At 43.4% G+C, this 24826-nt stretch overlaps 1 protein-coding gene across 2 annotated transcripts; it reads left to right on the plus strand.

The window, feature by feature from the left end:
• Positions 1 to 1770: 1770 nt before the first annotated feature.
• asl (argininosuccinate lyase) lies at positions 1771 to 23269 on the plus strand. Of its 2 annotated transcripts, none has more exons than XM_039006050.1 (16): positions 1771 to 1925; positions 2306 to 2500; positions 7862 to 7945; positions 9607 to 9663; positions 9817 to 9914; positions 11795 to 11872; positions 17733 to 17810; positions 17897 to 17949; positions 18885 to 18947; positions 19074 to 19221; positions 19307 to 19391; positions 21736 to 21795; positions 21971 to 22054; positions 22240 to 22320; positions 22442 to 22548; positions 22653 to 23269. In XM_039006050.1, the coding sequence occupies exons 1-16, from the start codon at positions 1911 to 1913 to the stop codon at positions 22795 to 22797; spliced, it is 1431 nt and encodes a 476-aa protein (XP_038861978.1). In that variant the 5' UTR covers positions 1771 to 1910; the 3' UTR covers positions 22798 to 23269. The 2 variants fall into 2 exon arrangements, with proteins under 2 accessions (XP_038861978.1, XP_038861979.1); XM_039006051.1 differs by having other exon boundaries at positions 19107 to 19221.
• The last annotated feature ends 1557 nt before the right edge of the window (positions 23270 to 24826 follow it).

Raw genomic sequence — 24826 nt, forward strand, 5'->3', positions numbered from 1 at the left:
TCCCAGACTTCATTGTGTGTTATCCTCGATGATTTTATTCATGTGTATGTATGGCTTTTTCAAGTTTTATGTGTGCTTGTTTAAAAAAAATGGTCAAATGAATAAACTAAACAACTAACTATCATGGTCCAAGCACACCAAGACAGTTGTGAAGAGGCCATGACAAAACCTACACCCCCCCAGGAGACTGAAAAGATTTGGCATGGATCTCCAGATTCTCAAAACGTTCTACAGCTGCACCATCGAGAACATCCTGACCGGTTGCATCACCGCCTGGTATGGCAACTGCCCGGCATCTGACCGCAAGGTGCTACAGAGGGTACTGCGTATGGCCCAGTACATCACTGGGGCCATGCTTCCTGACACCCAGAACCTAAATACTGGAGGAAGGCCCAAAAAATGTTAAAAGACTCCAGTCACCCGTCATAGTCTGTTCTGTCTGCTACCGCACAGCAAGCGGTACCGGAGCGCCAAGTCTAGGACCGAAAGGCTCCTTAACAACTTCTAACCCCAAGCCATAAGACTGCTGAACAATTCATCAAATGGCCACCCGGACTATCTACATTGACCCCCCCACCCCCTTTGTTTTTACACTGCTGCTACTCACTGTTTATTATCTATGCATAGTCACTTTACAAATTACCTCCACTAACCTGTACCCCCACACATTGACTCTGTACCGGTACTCCCTGTATATAGCTTAATTATTGTTGTGTCATTTTCTTCTGTTGAACTGCATTGTTGGTTAAGGGCTTGTAAGTAAGCATTTCACGGTAAGGTGTTATATATATAACCTGTTATATTCGGCGCATGTGACAAATACAATTTGATTTGATTGAGGTGAATTTAACAAGTGGCATCAGTAAGGGATAATAGCTTTCACATGGATTCATCTGGTCAGTCTATGTCATTGAAAGAGCAGGTGTTCTTAATGTTTTGTACACTCAGTGTATGTTATTGGAATTACTCAGTGGAATCTGCAAAACTTAAATTGGTCTCTTGTGCTGGGCCACAGGTTTAATACAGAGTACTGGTGACTCTTTAATCCAGTAGGGTTTCTACTAACCAAATATGGTTTGTTTTTTGAGGTGGACTGTGTTGTAAAATAAAATAAAATAAAATAAACTTGAAATAAACTTGTACATATCTAGCAGCACTTTATTCTCCCTCCCCTCTATAGCCCCCAATGCAATAAACCTCTAATAGACTGTACATTGGATACATATTGGCTTGTAGAGAGAAAGCTTGTCTACCTGTCTCAGCTAAAGTGTAGTGGGACATACTCAGTAGGGTCTCTACTAACCAAATATGGTGAGGGGGACTGTGTTGCACGGCCTACTGCTGGCTTTTCACTGTGGAGGGGGTGGAGAACGAACTGCTGCTGGGTATGTGCGACACAGTCCCCCTTCAAAACTACACATATTTGGTTAGCAAGGACCCTAATGAGTATTTTCAACCCCACTTTAGCTGAGACAGGTATAAACGTTTTCTCTCTATAGCCCAATATTCTCAACATAGCAATTACAACATAGTATTTTTTTCTTTATTATTGGTCTGAAAAAAAAGTTTTAAAAAACACAGTTTTTATTTGTTTTCACAGATTACTTAATGTATTTTCTTGCACATTAAAAATGGCCATTGATTAAAATTCAATATCATTCGAATGAGTTATCCACATTGCAATGTTTTGAAATGCGGGCTTTTATTTTGAAGGTTTCAACATTACCATACGAAAGTGACGTAATTGTTTGTGCTGCTGGCAAAATACTAGTATTTGTGACTGCCTCCACCTGTGCGTGTATGTTGCTGGTCGTTTTGACTCTTATCACACAACTTGTTCCTGTCGTCGACGTTTTGCTGATGCTAGGTAGTGAACAGTCAGCCAGCTACTGTATCTTTGAGAGAAGAGAATGGCGAGTGCAGATGTAAGACAACTTTTCGATGTGTCTCTTTATTAAAACTGTTGATGTAGCTAAACTCGTCCACGTTTGGCTTTGTGTATGTCCAGGGATTGTTTTCATTGCGCTGTGCAGTCAAATCAGCTGTCCAGAAGCTTGGACAACATGGGTCTTCTCTTGGTTAAATGAATGCTAGCTTGTTGGATCTAGTGGTTCTTCTTCAACGAAAAGCAGCGCTGACAGGTTTCAATGTTGTTTGCTAGTTAGCGGCTTTGTGTAAATTTGGAGACAAATGACACTGCCTATGCTGTCTCTGTCGGTGTATTTGTATATCTGTTTTTCTGTCTGTCCTGGCTTTTTTGGTTTGTCTGTCTGCCTGCCCATGTCTGCCTGTCTGTCTCTATCAGGGGACTAAACTATGGGGAGGTCGATTCGTGGGTGACACCGACCCGATCATGGAAAAATTCAACGCATCCATCGCCTACGACAAGCGGATGTGGGACGCAGACATCCGTGGCAGCAAGGCGTATGCCAAAGCCCTGAAGAAGGCAAAGCTGGTCACTGCAGAGGAGCAGGACAAGATCCTACATGGGATGGACCAGGTGAATACACACGCAGCAGTATATTTCAAAAAAATGTTTTTTAACTAGGCAAGTCAGTTAACACAATGACGGCCTGGCAAAAGGCCTCATGTGGGGAGGGGGGCTTCGTTTAAAAAAAGTATAGGACAAAACACACATGACGAGAGACACCACAGCATTACATGAAGAGAGACCTAAGACAGCATGGCAGCAACACATGACAACACAACATGGTACCAACACCGCATGGCAGCAACACAACATGGTAGAAGCACAAAACATGGTACAAACATTATTGGGCACAGGCAACCGCACAAAGTCAAGAAGGCAGACAATGTGGAAGACTACTAGACTGTACTGGCTGCATCAAATCAACAATATCCCCTAAAGTTTAAAATGCATCCACACATTAACCCACTGCATTTTACAATTGAATGGCCTTATTTTTGGGGTTATGGGGACCGTTGAATTTTGATCACACTATCGAACTCAACAAAAAATGGGAGTGAATGTGTCATAGCCCACCATGTTGGTTTTTTGGAGTTAATAGGTGACAGCTGAATCTGCCTTAGTGCAGAATTCCTCTCTGCATTCACACGTGCACGTCACGTTTTAATGTCACATGCATAAGTACAGTGAAATGCCTTAATTGCAAACGCAAAAACCAACAATACAATAATCAATAACAATGTATTCATTGAAAAAAACAACAATAGAATAGTAAATAGTAAATAAAGTAAGTACTGCTTGCCTCACTCTGATGTTTGAAGTAAGCATACTATATAAAGGAAATATTTAAAAAGTCTGTTCCAATACCATATTTACATGTGCAGGGATACTGGAGTGATGGAGGTAGATATGTATAGGGGTAAGGTGACAAGGCTATATATCCTATACAGGATATAAGACAGAGTAGCAGCAGCGTGTATGTGAGTGTGTGTGTAGAGTCAGTAAAAATGTATGTGCATATTGGGGTGGCAGGTAGCCTAGTGGTTAGAGCTTTGGACTAGTAACCGAAAGGTTGCTAGATTGAATCCCTGAGCTGACAAGGTAAAAATCTGTTGTTCTTCCCCTGAACAAGGCAATTAACCCACTGTTCCTAGGTCATCATTGTAAATAAGAATTTGTTATTAACTGACTTGCCTAGTTAAATAAAAAAATATTATGTGTGAGTGAGCAAATGGAGTGAGTGTAGGTGTGACAGTGTGTGAGTTTGTAGGGCCCTGTGAGTGTTCATAGCGCAAATGTTCAAATAAAAGGTCAATAAAGATAGTCCGTGTAGCTATTTTGCTTAGATATTTATCAGTCATATTGTTTGGGGATAGAAGCTGTTCAAGAGCCTGTTGTCAGACTTGATGCACCGGTTCCTCTTGCTGTGCGGCAGCAGAGAAAATAGTCTGTGGCTTGGGTGGTTGGAGTCTCACAATTTTCTGGGGCTTCTTTTCACACCGCCTGATATAGAGGTCCTGGATGGCAGGGAGCTCGTCCTCGGTGATGTACTGGGCTGTCCGCACAACCCTCTATCGCCAGTGATGCAGCCAGTCAATATGCTCTCAATGGTACAGCTGTAGAACCTTTTTAGGATTGGTGGGCCTATGCCTTCTTCACGATAGTGCGTGTTTTTTTTAAACCATTTTAAGTCTTTAGTGATTTGGACACTGAGGAACTTGAAACTGTCTAACTTCTCCACTGCCGCCTGTCAATGTGGATGAGGTTGTGATCGCCCTTCTGTTTCCTGTAGTCCACGATCAGCGCCTTGGTCTTGCTGACGTTGAGGGAGAGGTTGTTGCTCTGGCACCACACTGCCAGGTCACTGACCTCCTCCCTGTATGCTGACTCATTGTCGCCGGTCATCAGGCCTACCACCGTTGTCGTCAGCAAACTTATTAATGCTGTTTGAGTCGTGCGTTGCCACATAGTCGTGGGTGAACAGGGAGTGCAGAAGGGGACTAAGCACACACCCCTGTGGGGCCCCTAAGAGTCAGTGTGGCGGAGGTGACGTTGCCTACCCTCACCACCTGAGGTTGGCCCGTCAGGAAGTCCAGGATCCAGTTGCAGAGGGAGGTGTTCAGACCCTAGCAGTGTTCGAATACCCATACTAACCTAACTTACTGTATACTACATTATTAATGAGTAAATACTACATACTATTAGTTCATTTTAGTATACTTTAAACGAACGGTATCCTTTCAGTTGAGTGTACTAGCGCTTCGCATGTCTACTGGAATTTAATGATGTTGCTATGCAACCTCTTACTAGCATAACAAAAGACTAGCTAGACATTTTACGATTTCGGGTGTGTTCGTAAATTCAATCTGGAGTGCGTTCTGGGCATTCGGAAGTCCAGAGCATTGTCACATTGTCCGTTTGAAAATTCAGTGTTTCGCTCTCGAAGCGCGTCACTGGACGCTCTGGCCGAGGAGTAGGGTTGATCAGAGCGCTATTTCCTCACAACGGCAGTCAAGCACCCAAGCTAACTGGCTAATGTTGACTAGCTTGCTAGCTATTTCTATACATAAATGAGAGAACACCTCACTTGGACCATTTTACTCGCCCTAGCAGAGCTGGTTAGGCTGTTTTCATGTTATCCAGAGCGTCGGTGACAAACTGTGCTGCTGGCAACAATTTAATTACGCTTTTTTTTGCTGACTTTTACTGACACCGGCCATATATTCAATGGATGTTGAGCGTTCGTAAATTCATCAGTTATGCTGCGCTCTGGCACACTCAGACGAGAGTGCTCTGAAATCGGAGTAAATAGCCAGAATTAACAATGTCCATTGAGAACGCACAACGACTATACCACTTAGCTTAGAATGACATGAATAATCAAGTCAATAAACCTTGGGTAATTCATTAGATTATAGTTAATATATTGCCTCGCAAGTTTGCTATAATGCTATGCGGTTCGTAAGGATAGCGTAGCTAACAAATTGTCAGCCAACAACATGTAACGTAACTTATTTGCAAAGTCATTACTTTGTTACATAGCTCAACATTTCCTAAACACTTGTCATATTTAAAGTAATGAATTTGTCTCCGCTCTCGTCGGACTTTGGCTGCATTTTCCCCTCCATTTCCTTCGAATCGGAAAACATTGTGTGGCCGAGCCCATTTTTCAGAAGAATTTCATTATGGCCCCTAAAAGCACGGAAATAGTGTCCACTACTTGTATACGGGAACTTTTGGCATACTAACTAAAGCCATACTATGACCAATAAGCTTACTACATACTCAATTTACGTCACAAATATTACGCTTAGTGCGGCTAGTATGAGTATTCAAACACCGCTCCAGAGTCCTAAGTTTGGAGACGAGCTTAGAGGGGACAATGGTGTTGAAAGCAGCGCTGTAGTTAATGAACAGCATTCTCACAAAGGTATTCCTCTTATCTAGGTGGGTGAGGGCAGTGTGGAGAGCAATTGAGTTTGCGTCGTCTATGGATCTGTTGGGGTGGTATGCAAATTGGAGAAAGTCTAAGGTGGCTGGGATGGTGGACATGTGTGCCATATTCAGCCTTTCAAAGCACTTCATGATTACAGAAGTCAGGCCGCCTATATGGCGGTAATCATTGTAGCATTAAACCTTAGAGTTCTTAGGAACAGGAAAGATTTGTGGTCATCTTAAAACGTGGGGGACAAGGAGAGGTTGAAAATTACCATGAATATGCCTGCCAGCTTTTCTGCGCATGCTCTGAGAATGCGCCCTGGAATACCGCCGGTGCCCGTGGCCTTGCGGGTGTTGAACTGATTAAAGACCCTTCTCGCGTCGACCTCGCAGGGCGAGATCACCCAATCCTCTGGGTTGGTAACGGCCCTCATACCCAGCTCAATGTTGTTGTCAAAGCAGGAATAAAATGCATTAAGTTCGTTTGATAGAGGGCCATCTTTGGGCAGATCACGGTTGGGTCTTCCTTTGTAATCCGTAATGTGACGGGCATCGGAGCATGTGTACCTTATTCCTATAGTGTCCTTTTGCTCGTTTGATGACTCTGCAGAGGTCATAGCGGGACTTCATGTATGTATTCCTGTCTTCGGCAGTAGCATCAGGGTTGTCTACGATAGCTCTGTGTGCGGTGGCCCTGTTCTTTAGTTTAGCGACAACCTCTGTGTTAATCCAGGGCTTTTGATTGGGGAAGCAGCAAACCCTCATCGTGGGTACAATGTTGCCGATGCATTTTCTAATGAAGCCGGTAACGGAGGTGGTTAGCTTTCAGCTTCTACTTGTAAGCAGGAAGCAAGAGTATAGAGTCATGATCTGATTTGCCGAATTGTGGACGAGGAAGGGCCTTGTATGCTTGTTTGTGGTTAGAATAGCAGTGGTCTAGGACTTAATGGCCCCTAGTAGCATTGGAGACGTGTTGCTGGAAGTTGGCTATCCCGTGTCTTAGTAACGCTGAATTAAAATCGCATGGAACCAGAAAGGCAGCCTCTGGGTGTAGGATTTTTTGCTTGTTTATAGCCTTGCACAGTTTGAGTGCCAGCTTGTTATTGTCCTGAGGTGGAATGTATAACAGCAGTCATGATAACAGCTGAAAACCCCTCGGGAGGTAGAATTCCACTGCGCTGGAATTAGCACACCATTTTATATAGAGGCAAACCCCCCCCCCCCCCCCCTCCTCGATTTCCCCGACTCCACTTTCCTGTCCGCCCAGTGAATGGAGGATCCATCGATTTGGATAGCCATGGGGGGTGTCTTGTCTGTGGGCCATGTTTCTGAAAAGCAAAGAATAATGCAGTTCCAAGAGTCCTGTTGGTAGTAAATCCGCGATTTGGTCATCCATCTTTTTGTCAAGTGACTACATTAGCCAGTAGAATCACCTTAATCTCACAAGGTTCCCCCCTCTCTTGCCTCTGTAACGCCGGTATTTCATCTTGGGTAGGCCGAAAATTGGTTTGGATTTATAGCGAGAGCCCAGGGCAGATGAGTCAGAGTAGAAGAATGAATTGGGGTAACTAAACTGCCGATCTGATGTTCGAGTTCTTGTCTGTTGTAAGAAATAATAGCGGATATATTTCGTGAAAATATAGTAAAAATAAACAACAAAATAGCAAAGTTGTGTCAGAGCTTGCAAAGCGGCAGCCATCCAGTACTGCGCCTCTTCAATGGCTTAATAGTCATGTGACGGTTTAGATGCCAAACAACCGTTTTGTTGAAGTCATTCACTCATTATAATCGAACAACAGGGTTGCCTTGGTTGCTACTTGTTAGACACTCGCATAAGTGTTCAATATTGTAAAATTGGTACCCCAATGAGTTTAAAAGTATATTGCCCACAATTTGTGTACCCCCAAGGGTCCATAGGTAACTCAAACCCAGCTCACACGCTGGGTCAAAAGATGAACCAAACTTCACGTACGGATGTGCGTGCGTGTGTTTCAGATCCATGATGAATGGGCCAAAGGTGTTTTTGAGGTCAAGCCTGGAGATGAGGACATTCACACAGCCAATGAGCGCAGACTAAAGGTGAAGTGTGTGGGGGGGGGGGGGGGGGGGCTAACCTTGAATCATCAACTCTGAGTGCTGACTGAAGATTGTAACAATATTCAATTCCGGATCCCTGATTGTCAGAATTAACGTGCATTCGGAAAATATTCAGATCCTTTGACTTTTTCCACGTTTTGTTACATTACAGCCTTATTCTAAAATGTATTAAATAGTTTTTTTCCCTCATCAATCTACACACAATACCGCATAATGACAAAGCAAAAACAGGTTTTTATAAATGTTTGCAAATGCATAAAAAAACGGAAATATCCCATTTACATAAGTATTCAGACCCTTTAGTACTTTCTTGAAGCACCTTTGGCAGCGATTACAGCCTCGAGTCTTCTTGGGTATAATGCTACAAGTTTGGCACACCTGTACTTGGGGAGTTTCTCCCATTCCTCTCTGCAGATCCTCTCAAGCTCTGTCAAGTTGGATGGGGAGCGTAGCTGCACAGCTATTTTCAGGTCTCTCCAGAGATGTTCGATCGGGTTCAAGCCCGGGCTCTGGCTGGGCCACTTAAGGACATTCAGAGATTTGTCCCGAAGCCACTCCTGCGTTGCCTTCGCTGTGTGCTTATGGTTGATGTCCTGTTGGAAGGTGAACCTTTGCCCCAGTCTTGGGTCCTGATCATTCTGGAGCAGGTTTTCATCAAGGATCTATCTGTACTTTGCTCTGTTCATCTTTCCTTGATTCTGACTAGTCTCCCTGTCCCTGCCGCTGAAAAACATCTCTACAGAATGATGCTACCACCATGCTTCACCGTAGGGATGGTGCCTGATTTCCTCCAGATGTGCATCTTGGCATTGAGGCCATTGTTCAATTTTGGTTTCATCAGACCAGAGAATCTATTTTCAATCTCCAAGTGGGCTGTCATGTGCTTTTTACTGAGGAGTGGCTTCTGTCTGGTCACTACCATAAAGGCTTGATTTGGTGGAGTGCTGCAGAGATAGTTGACCTTCTGGAAGTTTCTCCCATTTCCACAGAGGAACTCTAGAGCTCTGTCAGAGGAACCATCAGGTTCTTGGTCACCTCCCTGACCAAGGCCCTTCTCCCCCGATTGCTCAGTTTGGTCGGGCGGCCAGCTTTAGGAAGAGTTTTGGTGTTTCCAAACGTCTTCCATTTAAGAATGTTGGAGGCCACTGTGTTCTTGGGGACCTTCAATGCTTCCAAATTTGTTGGTACCCTTCCCCAGATCTGTGCCTCAACACAATCCTGTCTCGGAGCTCTACGAACAATTCCTTCGACTTTGTGGTTTAGTATAGTTCTGACATGCACTGTCAACTGTGAGACCTTATACAGACAGCTGTGTGCCTTTCCAAATCATGTCATATCAATTTAATTTACCACGGCTAGACTCCCAAGTTATAGAATCATCTCAAGGATGATCAATGGAAACAGGACGCACCAGCGCAAAATTGAGTCTCATAGCAAAGGGTCTGAATACTGTAAGGTTTTTCTGTGTTCTATTTTTAATACATTTGCAGACATTTCTAAAAAGCGGTTTTCACTTTGTCATTATAGGGTATTATGTGTAGATTGAGGGAATAACGTAACGTGGAAAAAGGAAGGGGTCTGAGTACTTTTCGAAAGCACTGTATATATTTGTATTATATTTCTCTGTGTGTGTGTTTTATCAGGAGCTGATAGGTGAGGCAGCTGGGAAGTTACACACTGGTAGGAGCAGAAATGACCAGGTAGGTATGATGATCTGCTGTGAATACACGTTCTTTGCCTGTTTTTTGAAAGAGAAGTAACTAGTGGAGTTTTGAGATTGTTCAATCCTGCTGTGTTTTATTGGTTGATGATTGGGTCTCAGACATGGTTCTGTGTTTCTATTGGTTGATCAGGTGGTAACAGATATGAGGTTGTGGCTGAGGGATGCTATCTCCATTCTTAAGGGAAACGCTCTCCAACTCATCACAACCATGGTGGAGAGAGCAGCAGTGTAAGTTTTATGTACAGGTAACTGACAAAATAAAGGAAACACTTCAGTAAATGAGGGATACACAGTATATTGAAAGCAGGTGCTTCCACACAGGTGTGGAATTAACATCCCATCATGCTTAGTGAAAAAACGGCTAGCTGGGTCTTGTCTGAGCGGTTGTCTTCTGAGCCCTCACTCGCTATGTACTTAATGCTGATTCATTGAGATTCTGACTTGCTACAGGCTGTCCGTGCAAGAACAATACTGATGCTTCTTAGTCCAGAACTTTAATGTATCTTCATCACTAACACACAGTAACACACACTCTTCAGTTATTTAGGAATCAACTTGTGGTTTTTCATAGATACACGCACAATCTTCCTAGTAAACACAGTCAACTTAGTCACCATACAAAATGTGCGTCGTCTTCTTTCGATGACTAAAAATGCTCAGACCTGGGGTGGGAGGGGTCCAGATGTGAATTTTGCCAAGCTGAATGACTGAAGCCAAAGGGCTGTGATGGATAGCTGAGATGGTGAGATATCACCCTAATGGGACTGTGAGGGAAAGTTGGGTAGAGAGGAGGGGAGCAGGTTGACCTTTTGTACAGCTGCCCCAATATTTCGAAAGAGAAAATATTAACATTCACAAAAAGGCCTCGTGGCATTCCATTGGGTGGCCAAGGACTGTCTCTGCACTTCCTAAGCCCTGCCTGTCCTGCCTGACAGGACAAAGCACAGTCTCTAATGGGGTCCACAGGTCTCAAGGGGGAGCTTAGTGCTAGCGTGCCTAGTCCTGTCAGGCAGGGCTTAGGGGGTGCGGAGACAGTGTGGAATGCCTCAGGGGTGGCGGAGGGTCCTCTAGCTCAGCTGGTGCCAGGTCGCTGGGGCCCATCCTTGGGAGCTGAGTATGGTGCCGGAGGCTGACCACAGTTGAAGGAAGTATGTGGCACGCCGGCCACAACTGTCTTTGGCAGCTCACTGGCTGCTGCTCGGGTTGGTGAATCTGGCACCACTGCTGGAGGCGATGGCTCTCATGATGGAGCAGGTGGGGACCCCTGGGCGAGGCTCTTCAGGGATCTGACGGAAGGGGTCAGCTGGGCCCCAGAGACGATGTCCGGTGATTTCCTGAGGGCCGGAGGGTATTTCAGTGCAGGTGGAAGGCGGCCTCCCAGAACTGGAGACGGCAGGCGCCCCGGGTCAGGGAACGGTGGGGGGCTGAGGGCCTAGCTTTGCTACTTTGCTGCTCAGTTTGCTGGGTTGGATACTGAATCCCCACAAGGCTGCCGGCTAGAGCAATATGGACGGTGTTTTGACTGACTTGTCACACACATTACCGTCAACCAACACTATTAACATTTAGGGCCATGTATAAAAATGCTAGGCTAACCCAGTTGCCCGCTATTTTGGCTACCGTGGCTAGAAGTGATGTCAGTGATTTTGAAAGAGGGGTGATTGTTGGGGGATGTTTGGCAGGAGCTTCAGTGATAAACTGTTCACTCTGATGTTTCACGATATGCCATGGTCGTTTCAGTCACCAGATCTCAACCCAATTGAACACTTATGGGAGATTCTGGAGCGGGGCGTTTTCCACAACCATCAGCAATACACCAAATATTGGAATTCCTTGTGGAAGAATGGCGTCAAATACAACAAATACAACAAATAGAGTTGCAGACACTTGTAGAATCTATGCCAAGGATCATTGAAGCTGTTCTGCCGGTTCTTGGTGGACCAACGCCCTATTAAGACAAGATGTTGGTGTTTGCTTTATTTTTGGCAGTTACCTGTATGTATGCACACACACACACACACACACACACACACACACACACACACACACACACACACACACACACACACACACACTATCATGTTTACCTATTGTCTTTTGATCTGCAGAGAGATTGACGTCCTGTTTCCTGGGTACACACACATGCAGAGAGCTCAGCCAATCAGATGGAGCCACTGGATTCTGAGGTACTATAGCCTCTCCTTCTGTTAAGCACCACTGCATATCTTTGCAATGTTCCTAAATCCTCTGCTTGTTACTGAGTCACAGTTAAAAACAGGATTGAGGAATCAAATATTGATGGAATATAAAGTGAATGTTTCAGTCTACAGAGCATACAGTGCCTTCGGAAAGTATTCAGAGCCCTTGACTTTTTCCACATTTTGTTAGGTTACAGCCTTATTCTAAAAAAAAACCATTCCCCTCATCAATCTACACACATAATGAAGTGAAAAACTGTTTTTTGTAATTTTTTGCTAATGTATAAAAAATACAAAAATGAAATATTACATTTTACATGGGTATTCAGACCCTTTACTCAGTACTTTGTTGAAGCACCTTTGGCAGCAATTCAAATCAAATGTATTTATATAGACCTTCTTACATCAGCTGATATCTCAAAGTGCTGTACAGAAACCCAGCCTAAAACCCCAAACAGCAAGCAATGCAGGTGTAGAAGCAAGCAATGCAGGTGTAGAAGCAAGCAATGCAGGTGTAGAAGCAAGCAATGCAGGTGTAGAAGCACGGTGGCTAGGAAAAACTACCTAGAAAGGCCAAAACCTAGGAAGAAACCTAGAGGAACCAGGCTATGAGAGGTGGCCAGTCCTCTTCTGGCTGTGCCGGGTGGAGATTATAACAGAACATGGCCAAGATGTTCAAAAATGACCAGCATGGTCAAATAATAATAATCACAGTGGATGTCGAGGGTGCAACAGGTCAGCACCTCAGGAGTAAATGTCATTTGGCTTTTCATAGCCGATCATTCAGAGTATCTCTACCACTCCTGCTGTCTCTAGAGAGTTGAAAACAGCAGGTCTGGGACCGGTATCACGTCTAGTGAACAGGTCAGGGTTCCATAGCCGCAGGCAGAACAGTTGAAACTAGAGCAGCGGCAAGGCCAGGTGGACTGGGGACCGCAAGGAGTCATCATGCCAGGTTGTCTTGAGGCATGGTCCTAGGGCTCAGGTCCTCCGAGAGAGAGAAAGAAAGAGAGAATTAGAGAGAGCATACTTAAATTCACACAGGGCACCGGATAAGACAGGAGAAGTACTCTAGATATAACAGACTGACCCTAGCCCCCCGACACATAAGCTACTGCAATTACAGCCTCAAGTCTTATTGGGTATGACGCTACAAGCTTGGCACACCTGTATTTGGGGAGTTTCTCCCATTCTTCTCTACAGATCCTCTCAAGCTCTGTCAGGTTGGATGGGGAGCATTGCTGCACAGCTATTTTCAGGTGTCTCCAGAGATGTTCGATCAGGTTTAAGTCCGGGCTCTGGCTGGGCCACTCACGGACATTCAGAGACTTATCCTGAAGCCACTCCTGCATTGTCTTGTCTGTGTGCTTAGCGTTGATGTTTTTTATTTATTTTTATTTTACCTTTATTTAACCAGGTAGGCTAGTTGAGAACAAGTTCCCATTTACAACTGCGACCTGGCCAAGATAAACCAAAACAGTGCGACACAAAAAACAGAGTTACACATGGAATAAACAAACATACAGTCAATAATACAATAGAGCAAGTCTTTATACAGTGTGTGCAAATGAGGTAGGATAAGGGGGGTGAGGCAATAAATAGGCCATGGTGGCGAAATTATTACAGTATGGCAAATTAAACATTGGGGTGATAGATGTGCAGAAGATGAGTGTGCAAGTAGCGGTACTGGGGTGCAAAGGAGCAAAATAAATAACAATATGGTGATGACATAGCCAATCTGTAAATAGCCCATCCACTATGTGCAGTGATCTGTGAGCTGCTCTGACAGCTCGTGCTTAAAGCTAGGGAGGGAGATATGAGTCTCCATGACCTGTTGGAAGGTGAACCTTCACCCTAGTCTGAGATCTCTGTACTTTGCTCCGTTCATCTTTGCCTCAATTCTGACTCGTCTCCCAGTCCCTGCCGCTGAAGAACATCCACACAGCATTATGCTGCCACCACCATGCTTCACCGTAGGGATGGTGCCAGGTTTCCTCCAGACGTGATGCTTGGCGTTCAGGCCAAAGGGTTCAATCTTGGTTTCATCAGACCAGAGAATCTATTTTCAAACTCCAAGCGGGCTGTCATGTGCTTTTTACTGAGGAGTGGCTTCTGTCTGGTCACTACCATAAAGGCCTGATTTGGTGGAGTGCTGCAGAGATGGTTGTCCTTCTGGAAGTTTCTCCACAGAGGAACTCTAGAGCTCTGTCAGAGGAACCATCAGGTTCTTGGTCACCTCCCTGACCAAGGCCCTTCTCCCCCAATTGCTCAGTTTGGTCGGGCGGACAGCTTTAGGAAGAGTTTTGGTGTCTCCAAACGTCTTCTATTTAAGAATGATAGAGGCCGCTGTGTTCTCGGGGACTTTCAATACATCCTAATTTTTTGGGGACCCTTCCCCAGATCTGTGCCTCAACACAATTCCTTTGACCTCATGGCTCTGTTTTTGCTCTGACATGCACTGTCAACTGTGGGACCTTATATAGACAGGTGTGTGTGACTTTCCAAATCATGTCCAATCAATTGAATTTACCACATGTGCACTCCCATCAAGTTGTAGAAACATCTCAAGGATGATCAATGGAAACAGGATACACCTGAGCTCAATTTCGAGTCTCATAGCAAAGGGTCTTAATACTTATGTTAATAAGGTATTTCTGTTTTACATTTGCAAACATTTCTAAAATCTTGCTTTGTCATTATGAGGCATTGTGTGTAGATTGCTCAGGATTTTTTTTACATTTCATCAATTTTAGAATAAGGCTGTAACGTAACAAAATGTGGAAAAAGTCAAGGGGTCTGAAGACTTTCCGAAGGCACTGTATGTAACCCCATTTCAGGAAGCTGGGCGTTAGTCGCACATCACTACTTCAAAGGAAAGGTATTTGAACATTTGGGCAGAAATGCCTTTTAGAACATGTGAACTTCCATTTGCCTTAATAACAAATGTGTATACCGTCTGTAGTTACAAATCAAATTGTTGAATTATGAGCCTAGTTGGTTTAGCCATGTAAAAAGTCCGGAACCTTCCCACTAGCCATGATTGGCTGAGGTAATGGATGGGCTGGACATGCCGAGAGATGAGTTCAGATTGATCTGACATGTAGCATGCTTCTCTCTATAACGTGAGCTGTATGTGTAAAGTGTCGCTACTGCTCTCAACAACATTGCTGCCCTGAATTTAGCAGGCGCTATAGATCAGTAGGAAAAAGTTGTGATGGACTACTTTCCGCGCACGGTGAGTGTGAACCGGAGTGACTTGACATATTGCTGGCCAAACAAGCTGTACAAACAAAATGGAAACGATACAGGACGTCTTACTTAAACGGGTTTCAGTCTGCTGTGAAGCGTTCGCCCATGTATATTGCTGAGTCTAGCTACATTTTCAGATATTATACATTTCACATTGTTTTTGGTCTGTTTAAAGTTAAAGCGTACAGCTAGCGAACGTTACCTTGCTGGCTCTAGCTAACGTTACGTGTAGGATCTGTGTAGTAATATTATTTATATCTGAGAAATCCATTTGCTTTGCTAGTTATATTATGGCCTAATTTAAGCTAGCTATCCTAACGTTGAACCTAGTTGATTAGCTTTAGCTACCTGCATATTCATACTAGCGCATTTCATGCATGGTGGCTTGCCATGACAATCCCTTTTGTATTGCTAGTGGTAAGGGTTGGGATTATGGCTAATTGTTTAGCTAGCTAGCTAAACATGTCTAAACAAAAGACTCCACAACACGAGATGATTACATGACCCATCAAGTTAGCCAGGTGTGTCTGGGGGTGATTATTGCCATCTATTGTATTTCATGAACATGTGTACATAGCTAGACAAAAGGGAAAAAAGTATTTGATCCCCTGCTGGATAGCTCCCAGGTGTCTTTTATACAGGTAACGAGCTGAGATTAGGAGCACACTCTTAAAGGGAGTGCTCCTAATCTCAGTTTGTTACCTGTATAAAAGACACCTGTCCACAGAAGCAATCAATCAATCAGATTCCAAACTCTCCACCATGGCCAAGACCAAAGAGCTCTCCAAGGATGTCAGGGACAAGATTGTAGACCTACACAAGGCTGGAATGGGCTACAAGACAGCCAAGCAGCTTGGTGAGAAGGTGACAACAGTTGGTGCGATTATTAGCAAATGGAAGAAACACAAAAAAACTGTCAATCTCCCTCGGCCTGGGGCTCCATGCAAGATCTCACCTCGTGGAGTTGCAATGATCATGAGAACGGTGAGGAATCAGCCCAGAACTACACTGGAGGATCTTGTCAATGAGCTCAAGGCAGCTGGGACCATAGTCACCAAGAAAACAATTGGTAACACACTACGCCGTGAAGGACTGAAATCCTGCAGCGCCCGCAAGGTCCCCCTGCTCAAGAAAGCACATATACATGCCCGTCTGAAGTTTTCCAATGAACATCTGAATGATTGAGGACAACTGGGTGAAAGTGTTGTGGTCAGATGAGACTAAAATGTAGCTCTTTGGCATCAACTCAACTCGACATGTTTGGTGGAGGAGGAATGCTGCCTATGACCCCAAGAACACCATACACACCGTCAAACATGGAGGTGGAAACATTATGCTTTGGGGGTATTTTTCTGCTAAGGGGACAGGACAACTTCACTGCATCAAAGGGACGATGGACGGGGCCATGTACCGTCAAATCTTGGGTGAGAACCTCCTTCCCTCAGCCAGGGCATTGAAAATGGGTCGTGGATGGGTATTCCAGCATGACAATGACCCAAAACACACGGCCAAGGCAACAAAGGAGTTGCTCAAGAAGAAGCACATTAAGGTCCTGAAGTGCCCTAGCCAGTCTCCAGACCTTAATCCAATGGAAAAGTTGTGGAGGGAGCTGAAGGTACGAGTTGCCAAACGTCAGCCTCGAAACCTTAATGACTTGGAGAAGATCTGCAAAGAGGAGTGGGACAAAATCCCTCCTGAGATGTGTGCAAACCTGGTGGCCAACTACAAGAAACGTCTGACCTCTGACTGCCAACAAGGGTTTTGCCACCAAGTACTAAGTCATGTTTTGCAGGGGGGTCAAATACTTATTTCCCTCATTTAAAATGCAAATCAATTTATAAAATGTTTGACATGTGTTTTTCTGGATTTTTTTGTTATTCTGTCTCTCACTGTTCAAATAAACATACCATTAAAATTATAGACTGATCATTTCTTTGTCAGTGGGCAAACATACAAAATCAGCAGGGGATCAAATACGTTTTTCCCTCACTGTATCTGGACCCTTTTAGTTTTGTTATTGCTACTATGCGAATATGCAAGTAACCATTTCACTGTACCTTTTACACCTTCTGTATCCTGTGCATGTGACTAACTTTGGTAAACAAACAATATATAAAATCAGAGGTGGTAATGTGAAGAACAACATGACCTGCACCAAATTCAGATTAGGATATATGCCAAGGACTAGATCAATTCTATTTTTACTACATTCACCACTTAGTCTGGACATCTTGGGTTGTTTACTACCTTACTCAACCTGTTTAGCACATGGCCTCACATGTGAATTGTTAAAGATATAGGTGGGGCTAAGGCTTAGAAGTGTGTAAACAATGGTTAATAGGTGTAGACAAAGGAGAGCTCTCCAGTAGGTGTGCCAAAACTTTCAAGTGCCATTTTCTCAAAAGTGGATTTACAAGTATGTCAACTTTCAAAGCAGAATTACTTCCCCATTGTTCCTCAACTGCAGTATATGATATACCATTTTCTCTACTTTTATCCAATGTAAAAAAACACGCTTTCAAATGTTGCAAATAAAAGGCAGAATCGAGGTGGTCGGGGATGTTGTTAGTCTAAACATATTTCTATGATTGTTACCCAGTCATGCGGTGGCCCTGAGCAGAGACGTGGAACGGCTTCAGGAGATCAGTAGACGAGTCAACGTGCTCCCCCTGGGAAGGTACACACACACACACGAGCGTGTGCGCGCACACACACACGTCATCTGTGAGTTATAGTTATACTTTGTCTACTCTTGTTACCCAGTGGAGCAATAGCTGGAACTCCATTCAACATTGACAGGGAAATGCTGCGTCAAGGTGAGTCAACCTGCATAAATAATCAGCTCCTTTAAACATACATAACCTACAAACATATATAAGGAGCCGTGAACTCTTATGAATGGTTATAACAAGTGCTTATAAGGCAATATGTTAATTTATTATACACATGTTCCAAGACAGTGGCTGCGGTCCAAACACTTAAAAGACACACCCTATCCCCTCAGCCCTCAAATTAATTGGACACTTCTGATGACGTATCATGATGTCTGACGAGTATACACTTGCAGGGCAAGGGGCGAGGGAGGAAGGAATGAGTTTTAAATGGACCACCCTTGGGCGGAAATTCATCACTCGTTCATCCCGCGATGATTGTGTTTTCAGCCACTGGTAACTTGTGGGTGCTTTATATGCGCTACAGTCAATTATGAGTGCATGTCTACGTATATTAAATATATCATTATTAATATACGCCTACTGTATGATAGCTAGCAAATGAATTAGCTAACTAACGTTAGCCTGCCGAGCTGGAACTTCTGAAGAAGTAAAATATTTTATTTCTACAATTTCCAAAATATAACAACAAAAACACATTTACTTTTTACGTAGTGACAACATTTCTAACTAACTTGCATTCATTTTTACTTACACTTGTATGTTGACTTCTCCATTGATGTTGTTTTTAAGTTTTCGCGGACTTTTTTTAGCGGCTGTACAATCGTCGTGAATTGAATTATGGGGCTTTTCAGGCCCGGAGTGAACCTAATTGTACACTCGCAAAGCCGACTAAAAACGAGGGCTGAGGGACTTACGTTGCAAACTTCCCTTGCTTGGCTAATCATTTGGACAACCCTCCAAGATGGGGATCCCCCCAAGGGCATAAGGCGAGGGTAAGTGGACGAGGCTGTGTCTTAAGTGTTTGGACCGCAGCCAGTGTTTTAGATTGATTGTGTCTTCTGTCTTTGCCCCTGTAGAGCTGGCTTTTGAGGACATCAGCATCAACAGCATGGACGCCACAGGCCAGAGGGACTTTATTGGTATGGTAACCACACTAGCTTTATTTCTATTCGGAGAAGACATGTAGATGTGAAGTTGAGAAATATTGGCATTAACCGACTGTCACTGCATTGCCCTGCTCATGCTTTGTCTCTCTCGTTTGCGAGCTCGCTGGCTCCACCCTCCCCTCCCTCTCTCAGCTGAGTTCTTGTTCTGGGCATCTCTGTGTCTGACGCACCTCAGTAAGATGGCAGAGGACCTGATGCTCTACAGCACTAAGGAGTTCTCCTTCCTCACACTCTCTGACGCATACAGGTGTGTGTATGATGACTGAACTCAAAACAATGTTCACCTCTTTTCCTTTGTTATATTCTAACAATCTTTCTCTCTGTGTTTGTAGCACAGGCAGCAGTCTGATGCCTCAGAAGAAGAATGCTGACAGTCTGGAGTTGATCAGGAGTAAAGCTGGCCGTGTCTTTGGCAGAGTAAGACCCCAACTGAAACACATTAGAACACCATTAGTTATGTTATAATAAGCAAGCATCCTTTATTATATTAATGGTATTATATCAGTGTGTGTAAACTAGGGATACCCGCTATATCGTTGAACATATCAGAATCAGACGATATTAGCTAAAAATGCCAACATCGGTATTGGCCCGATGTCTGTCTAGTTTACGCCAATGTGAAAAACCGATGTCAAAGCTGACGTGCATACCTATATAACGTAGGTACATGACGTCCTGACGCCACTTAAAATTTTGCGCTGCACCTGCAACACAGCATTCCTAACCTTAGCCCACAATGTCTGCTGTGTGGACCGAGCAGTCATTTGAAAGAGTAAGAACATTTCAGCGAGACATCTCAAAGGTGAAATCCATTAACGCCAAGATAATGGAATTCATTGCCCTTGACAATCAGCCATTCTCTGTCGTGGGTGATGTTGGCTTTCGCGACTGGTCGAGCACCAGTACACACTAACGTTACCAAGTGCGCTATTGTTAAGATGTTGCCCTAACGGAATTACACAGTAATAGCGTTACTGCTATTAGCTTCACGACATACTATGGAATGCCTTTTGGGTCTTTGCGTGTCAAAAAAGATAACACTATTTGACATTAACAGTATTTGAAACGTCAAATAACACATTTCTGTTATAGAATGTTGTGTGTTCTGAATTTCCACGTGCAAGACAAGCGCCACCACTACTATCAATAGCACTGCCAAAGCTGTACAAAAAAGCCTGCAAACATTGGCCACGAACGATGTGTTTACAATACCGCGTTGGTAATAAAGCATTATTTGTTAGACCGCAACTTCTGGGATAGCTAGCTAGCTTTAGCTAGGTACCTCGCTAGCACCAATACAACCAGCCTGAAAACAATGACCAGTAGGGAACTGCAGTCATTTTCATTATTCTTAGCAATGATTTAGGAATCCTTGTGAGTAAGTATTAACTAGGTAGCTACTTGTTGTTTGCCTATTGAAATTGAATATCATTTCATGAAAATAAATAGCTAGCCAGATACTTAACCCTGTTGCCCAAAGCTAACGTTATAAGCAGCCAGCTAGCTTCATCTGGCTAGTGAGGCTCGACCTGACCGGGTTAGTCAGGTATCAGTCAGAGTAGACTGTTACCCCATGTCATTGATCCACAATCCAGTGAAATAAGTATGCCCCCAATGCAATTCTAAAGTATAATACATCCAGTGTGATTTCAACAGAATTGTAAAATTAACAAATTGTCTTTTGTTTATTAAAAAAATATTTTTTATATAACATTCCAACCTCATTTAGCATGATCTATTCAATTATGGCATAGTGCTACTATTTGTGTTCATTTGCGTCACTGTCAATTACATACTTTTATTTTGAAGGCTAACCGCAAAGTCCACTATTGTGGCTAATCCTTATTGTCTAGCTTCACATAGATGGGTCCGACCACCATTAATCAAATAAGAACTGTTATAAATTAGTTATTTTAGATGACACCTAGCTATATAGTTAGCTAGCTAATTATAGCTACTGAAACAGATTTTGCTATGTTTTTGGGGAAGAACATTGTTTGCGTCCATGAGCTAGCTAGCTTTTTTTTTAATGACCAGCACTGTAGGTGCGCGAGACAACTTTACCAGCATCGTAGCATACGTATCGATGAATCGTTGTGACATATGAAATACGAGTGATAGTGTAATCAATGTGTAATAACTATGTAAAAAACGTATGAACGCCTTAAATTATTATGTGGCGTGCAGTCATATTCAGGTCCTGATTGGTCAGTGTTATTTGACACGTCAAATAGTGTTATTTGTATCTTTTTTGACACCCGAACAGCGTTCCATAGAAATCCTGGTTGAGAATGAAACGACTGAACAAATGAACAACAAAACAGCACAGCAAATAAGTGAAAGAAATAGGTTTTGATTGATTGTTTTACTGGTGATGGGGACATAAGTAAATGCCAACAAAATAACTTTTTGGTCAGTGTGTGTAACCTTTTATTTAACTAGGCAAGTCAGTTAAGAACAAATTCTTATTTACAATGACGGCCTACCCCGGCCAAACCCAGACGACACTGGGCCAATTGTGCGCCGCCCTATGGGACTCCCAATCACGACCGGATGTGATACAGCCTGGATTTGTACCAGGGACTGTAGTGATACCTCGTGCACTGAGATGCAGACCGCTGCGTCCGTGTGTGTGTTAACTATTTAACTGTGCTAGAATGCTTAAAAGGCCACAATTTAAATATTGGTTATCGGTATCAGACAAAAATGTCATATTGGTGCATCACTAGTGTAAACCTGTGCCCTGTCCTGTGTGTTTCAGTGTGCAGGCTTTCTGATGACCCTGAAGGGCCTGCCAAGCACATACAACAAAGATCTGCAGGTACAGTCACACGTGTGTGTGTGTGTGTGTGTGTGTGTGTGTGTGTGTGTGTGTGTGTGTGTGTGTGTGTGTGTGTGTGTGTGTGTGTGTGTGTGTGTGTGTGTGTGTGTGTGTGTGTGTGTGTGTGTGTGTGTGTGAGAGAGAGATAATTATCTCGCTCTCTGACACTATCTAGGAGGATAAGGAGGCCATGTTTGACTGCTATGACACGGTACACGCTGTGCTGCAGGTCACCACAGGTGTCATGTCCACTCTAAAGGTGAGATGGATGCAACACCTGACCCCATTCACCTTAGATGCTACACCCTAGTGCCCAACACTGTACACCTTTACACCCTTGTGCCCTACTTACTATATCCTAAACCCTTACACCTTAGTGCCCTACAACATCCTTTCCTCTAAGTCATTTCACAACCAATTTCTCTGACCTGTTTCCTGTATCAGATCAATCCCAGTGTGATGGAAGCTGCCCTCAGTCCTGACATGCTGGCTACTGACCTGGCCTACTACCTCGTTAGAAAGGGGGTGAGTACTAAGTATCCACTCAAACCAGGGATTGTGTTCATCACAATGATTGTATGGTTTGAAGTTAAACTGTTTCTGTGTCACAATTGTGGTATTAAATTCTCTCGCTCTCTCTCGCCAGGTGCCGTTCAGAGATGCTCATGGTATCTCAGGTAAAGCTGTGTTTCTGGCTGAATCCAAGAGCATTCCCCTGAACCAACTCACTGTGGAGGATCTGCGGACTGCCAGGTAAGCGCAAGCACGCATGCACACACTTCTTCATAGTAACACTCTTTTGGACCCCCCCACTCCTTATCTTTTCCACTTCACCCTCCCCTTGCTCTTCTTTCCAGCCCTCTGTTTTCCAGTGATGTGTCTGCAGTGTGGGACTACAGTAGCAGTGTGGAGCAGTACAGTGCCCCCGGTGGCACGGCCAAGAGTAGCGTGGCAGCACAGGTGGAGCACATGAGGACCTGGCTGAAGAAACAGGTCCAGTGACCTCTCCTCCTCACCGCTTACTTTTAATTTTTGACCCCAGCATCAACTTTTACAAGCAACATTAGTCAAATGGATCTCTGGGGTGTATCCTAAATTCCATTTTCACTTTGTCTCCCGATGACATCACATTCATGCATGTATGACTAAGTTATAATTTGATTAAAGTAGAAATTAGGATCGGTCCCCCAGTGGTTAAGAACCATTGTTTGCCTTCTAGAACAGTGTCTAATTTAGAAAACTATGGGTCCATTCTGTAGGACTGCCTTGTTGCGCAGGCCATCTAAAGTGCCTTTGAAATACCGGTAGATGCCATGGTTACCACTTTAGAAAGATTTAGAAAAAAGGGAGTTCAAAGCTTTAGTGCATTTAGATATATTATCCTCGATTGTAGTGATTTGTACAACTATACATTTCAGACAGTTCATACCATTTTGTCTTAATGTGTTGATGATTAATTAAATGTTGCATATTTACAAAATGTTGTCACTGGCTCTTCATGGAAGATACATATAGCGTGTTGACATAAAGAGGGCTAACCTTCCACTCAGTCGGAGAACCACTGTCATCATTCAGTCAGTCGTTATTGGAAGAAAAAAAAAGACCTGGCTGGAACGCCGCCATATATTGTTTGCTCTAGTCGAGAGTATTGTCCAGAAGATACATATTTCCCAGAAGATAAACATATTGTGTACGCCCTGTCTAATGCTTTCAGGTAATTGAGAAGTGTCTAGAGGTTGCTTTGGAATTGGACCTATCTTTGTCTGTGAGCTCCCTCAGTGCAGCAGCAGTGGTGGGAAAAGTACCCAATTGTTATACTTGAGTAAAAGTGAAGATACCTTAATAGAAAATGACTCAAGTAAAAGTGAAAGTCACACAGTAAAATACTACTTGAGTAAGTCTAAAAGTATTTCGTTTTAAATATACTTAAGTATCAAATGTAAATGTAATTGATCAATTATACATAAGTATCAACCGTATAAATAATTTCAAATTCCTTATATTAAGCAAACCAGACAACACCATTTAAAAATATATTTTTTTATTTACGTCTAGACAGGGGCACACCAAAATGGCTTCCAGCCATCCAGGACCTATATACTAGGCGGTGTCAGAGGAAGGACTAAAAAAAGTGTCAGACTCCAGCCACCCAAGTCATAGACTGTTCTATCTGCAAGCTCTATATGATTGAATATTCTGTGAGAAGTGCCTCACAAATTGTGATTTGATAGGATAGGAGCTTCATGATATTATTCAGGGTCAATAAAACCGGATGTCCGAGATGGATCAGGTTGAAGGCCCAGTGCAGTCAAAAACATTTTATATATAATGATATGATAATGCCCTTTTAATGTAAGAGGTGTTTGAAAAGACTGCCTGAAATTCCAGCCTGTTTTGGTGGGGTGGAGTTTTGATGGAGATATGATTTGATGTTGAGCTAAAAATGGCTACTTTGGACATTTTAACCAGTCACAAAGTAATGATTGATATTACAGCATGAATGAGAATCAATGCTCTGCATGAATAGGTTGAAGAAAGACAAGTGTACACACACAAACTGAGGACAAATCAGAGGTTACACAAACACTAGGAATAATCATGGGACCGTTAGTACAGTTAATAACTGTAATGACCAAGTCTGTGTCCCAAATGGCACTCTATTCCCTAATTAGTGCACTACATTTGACCAGAGCCCTATGCTATAGTGAATAGGGTGCCATTTTGGATACACACAGAGTGCAGTAATGACTGAGGGAGTATTGTGGCTTTAATAAAGCTCTCCTGTAAGAAAGAACAGCCAAAACTCTTCTTTCTTCCGGTCACACCCGAGACTCTTGCCACCATCCTCGTTAGATAGATAGGCAAGCAAGCAGACAGGCAAGCAAGCAGACAGACAAGCATGCAGGCAGACAAACCGACTAGCAGACCACAGCTTTCCCAGATTATGAGGATCATAAATATTTATTTAGATAGTATCAGCTACAGTTAGATGTACAGATGTGTGGGATATTGACATACAGTACTATTACCA

This window comes from Salvelinus namaycush, chromosome 12, assembly GCF_016432855.1.
Source record: "Salvelinus namaycush isolate Seneca chromosome 12, SaNama_1.0, whole genome shotgun sequence".
NCBI lineage: Eukaryota > Metazoa > Chordata > Actinopteri > Salmoniformes > Salmonidae > Salvelinus > Salvelinus namaycush.

What these genes read in the sequence shown, in the direction of transcription:
- asl (XM_039006050.1), top strand. An exon ending in CAGGGAAATGCTGCGTCAAG is followed by an intron (nt 17,950 to 18,884) that starts GTGAGTCAACCT and finishes TTGCCCCTGTAG; the next exon opens with AGCTGGCTTTTGAGGACATC. An exon ending in GAGGATCTGCGGACTGCCAG is followed by an intron (nt 22,549 to 22,652) that starts GTAAGCGCAAGC and finishes TCTTCTTTCCAG; the next exon opens with CCCTCTGTTTTCCAGTGATG.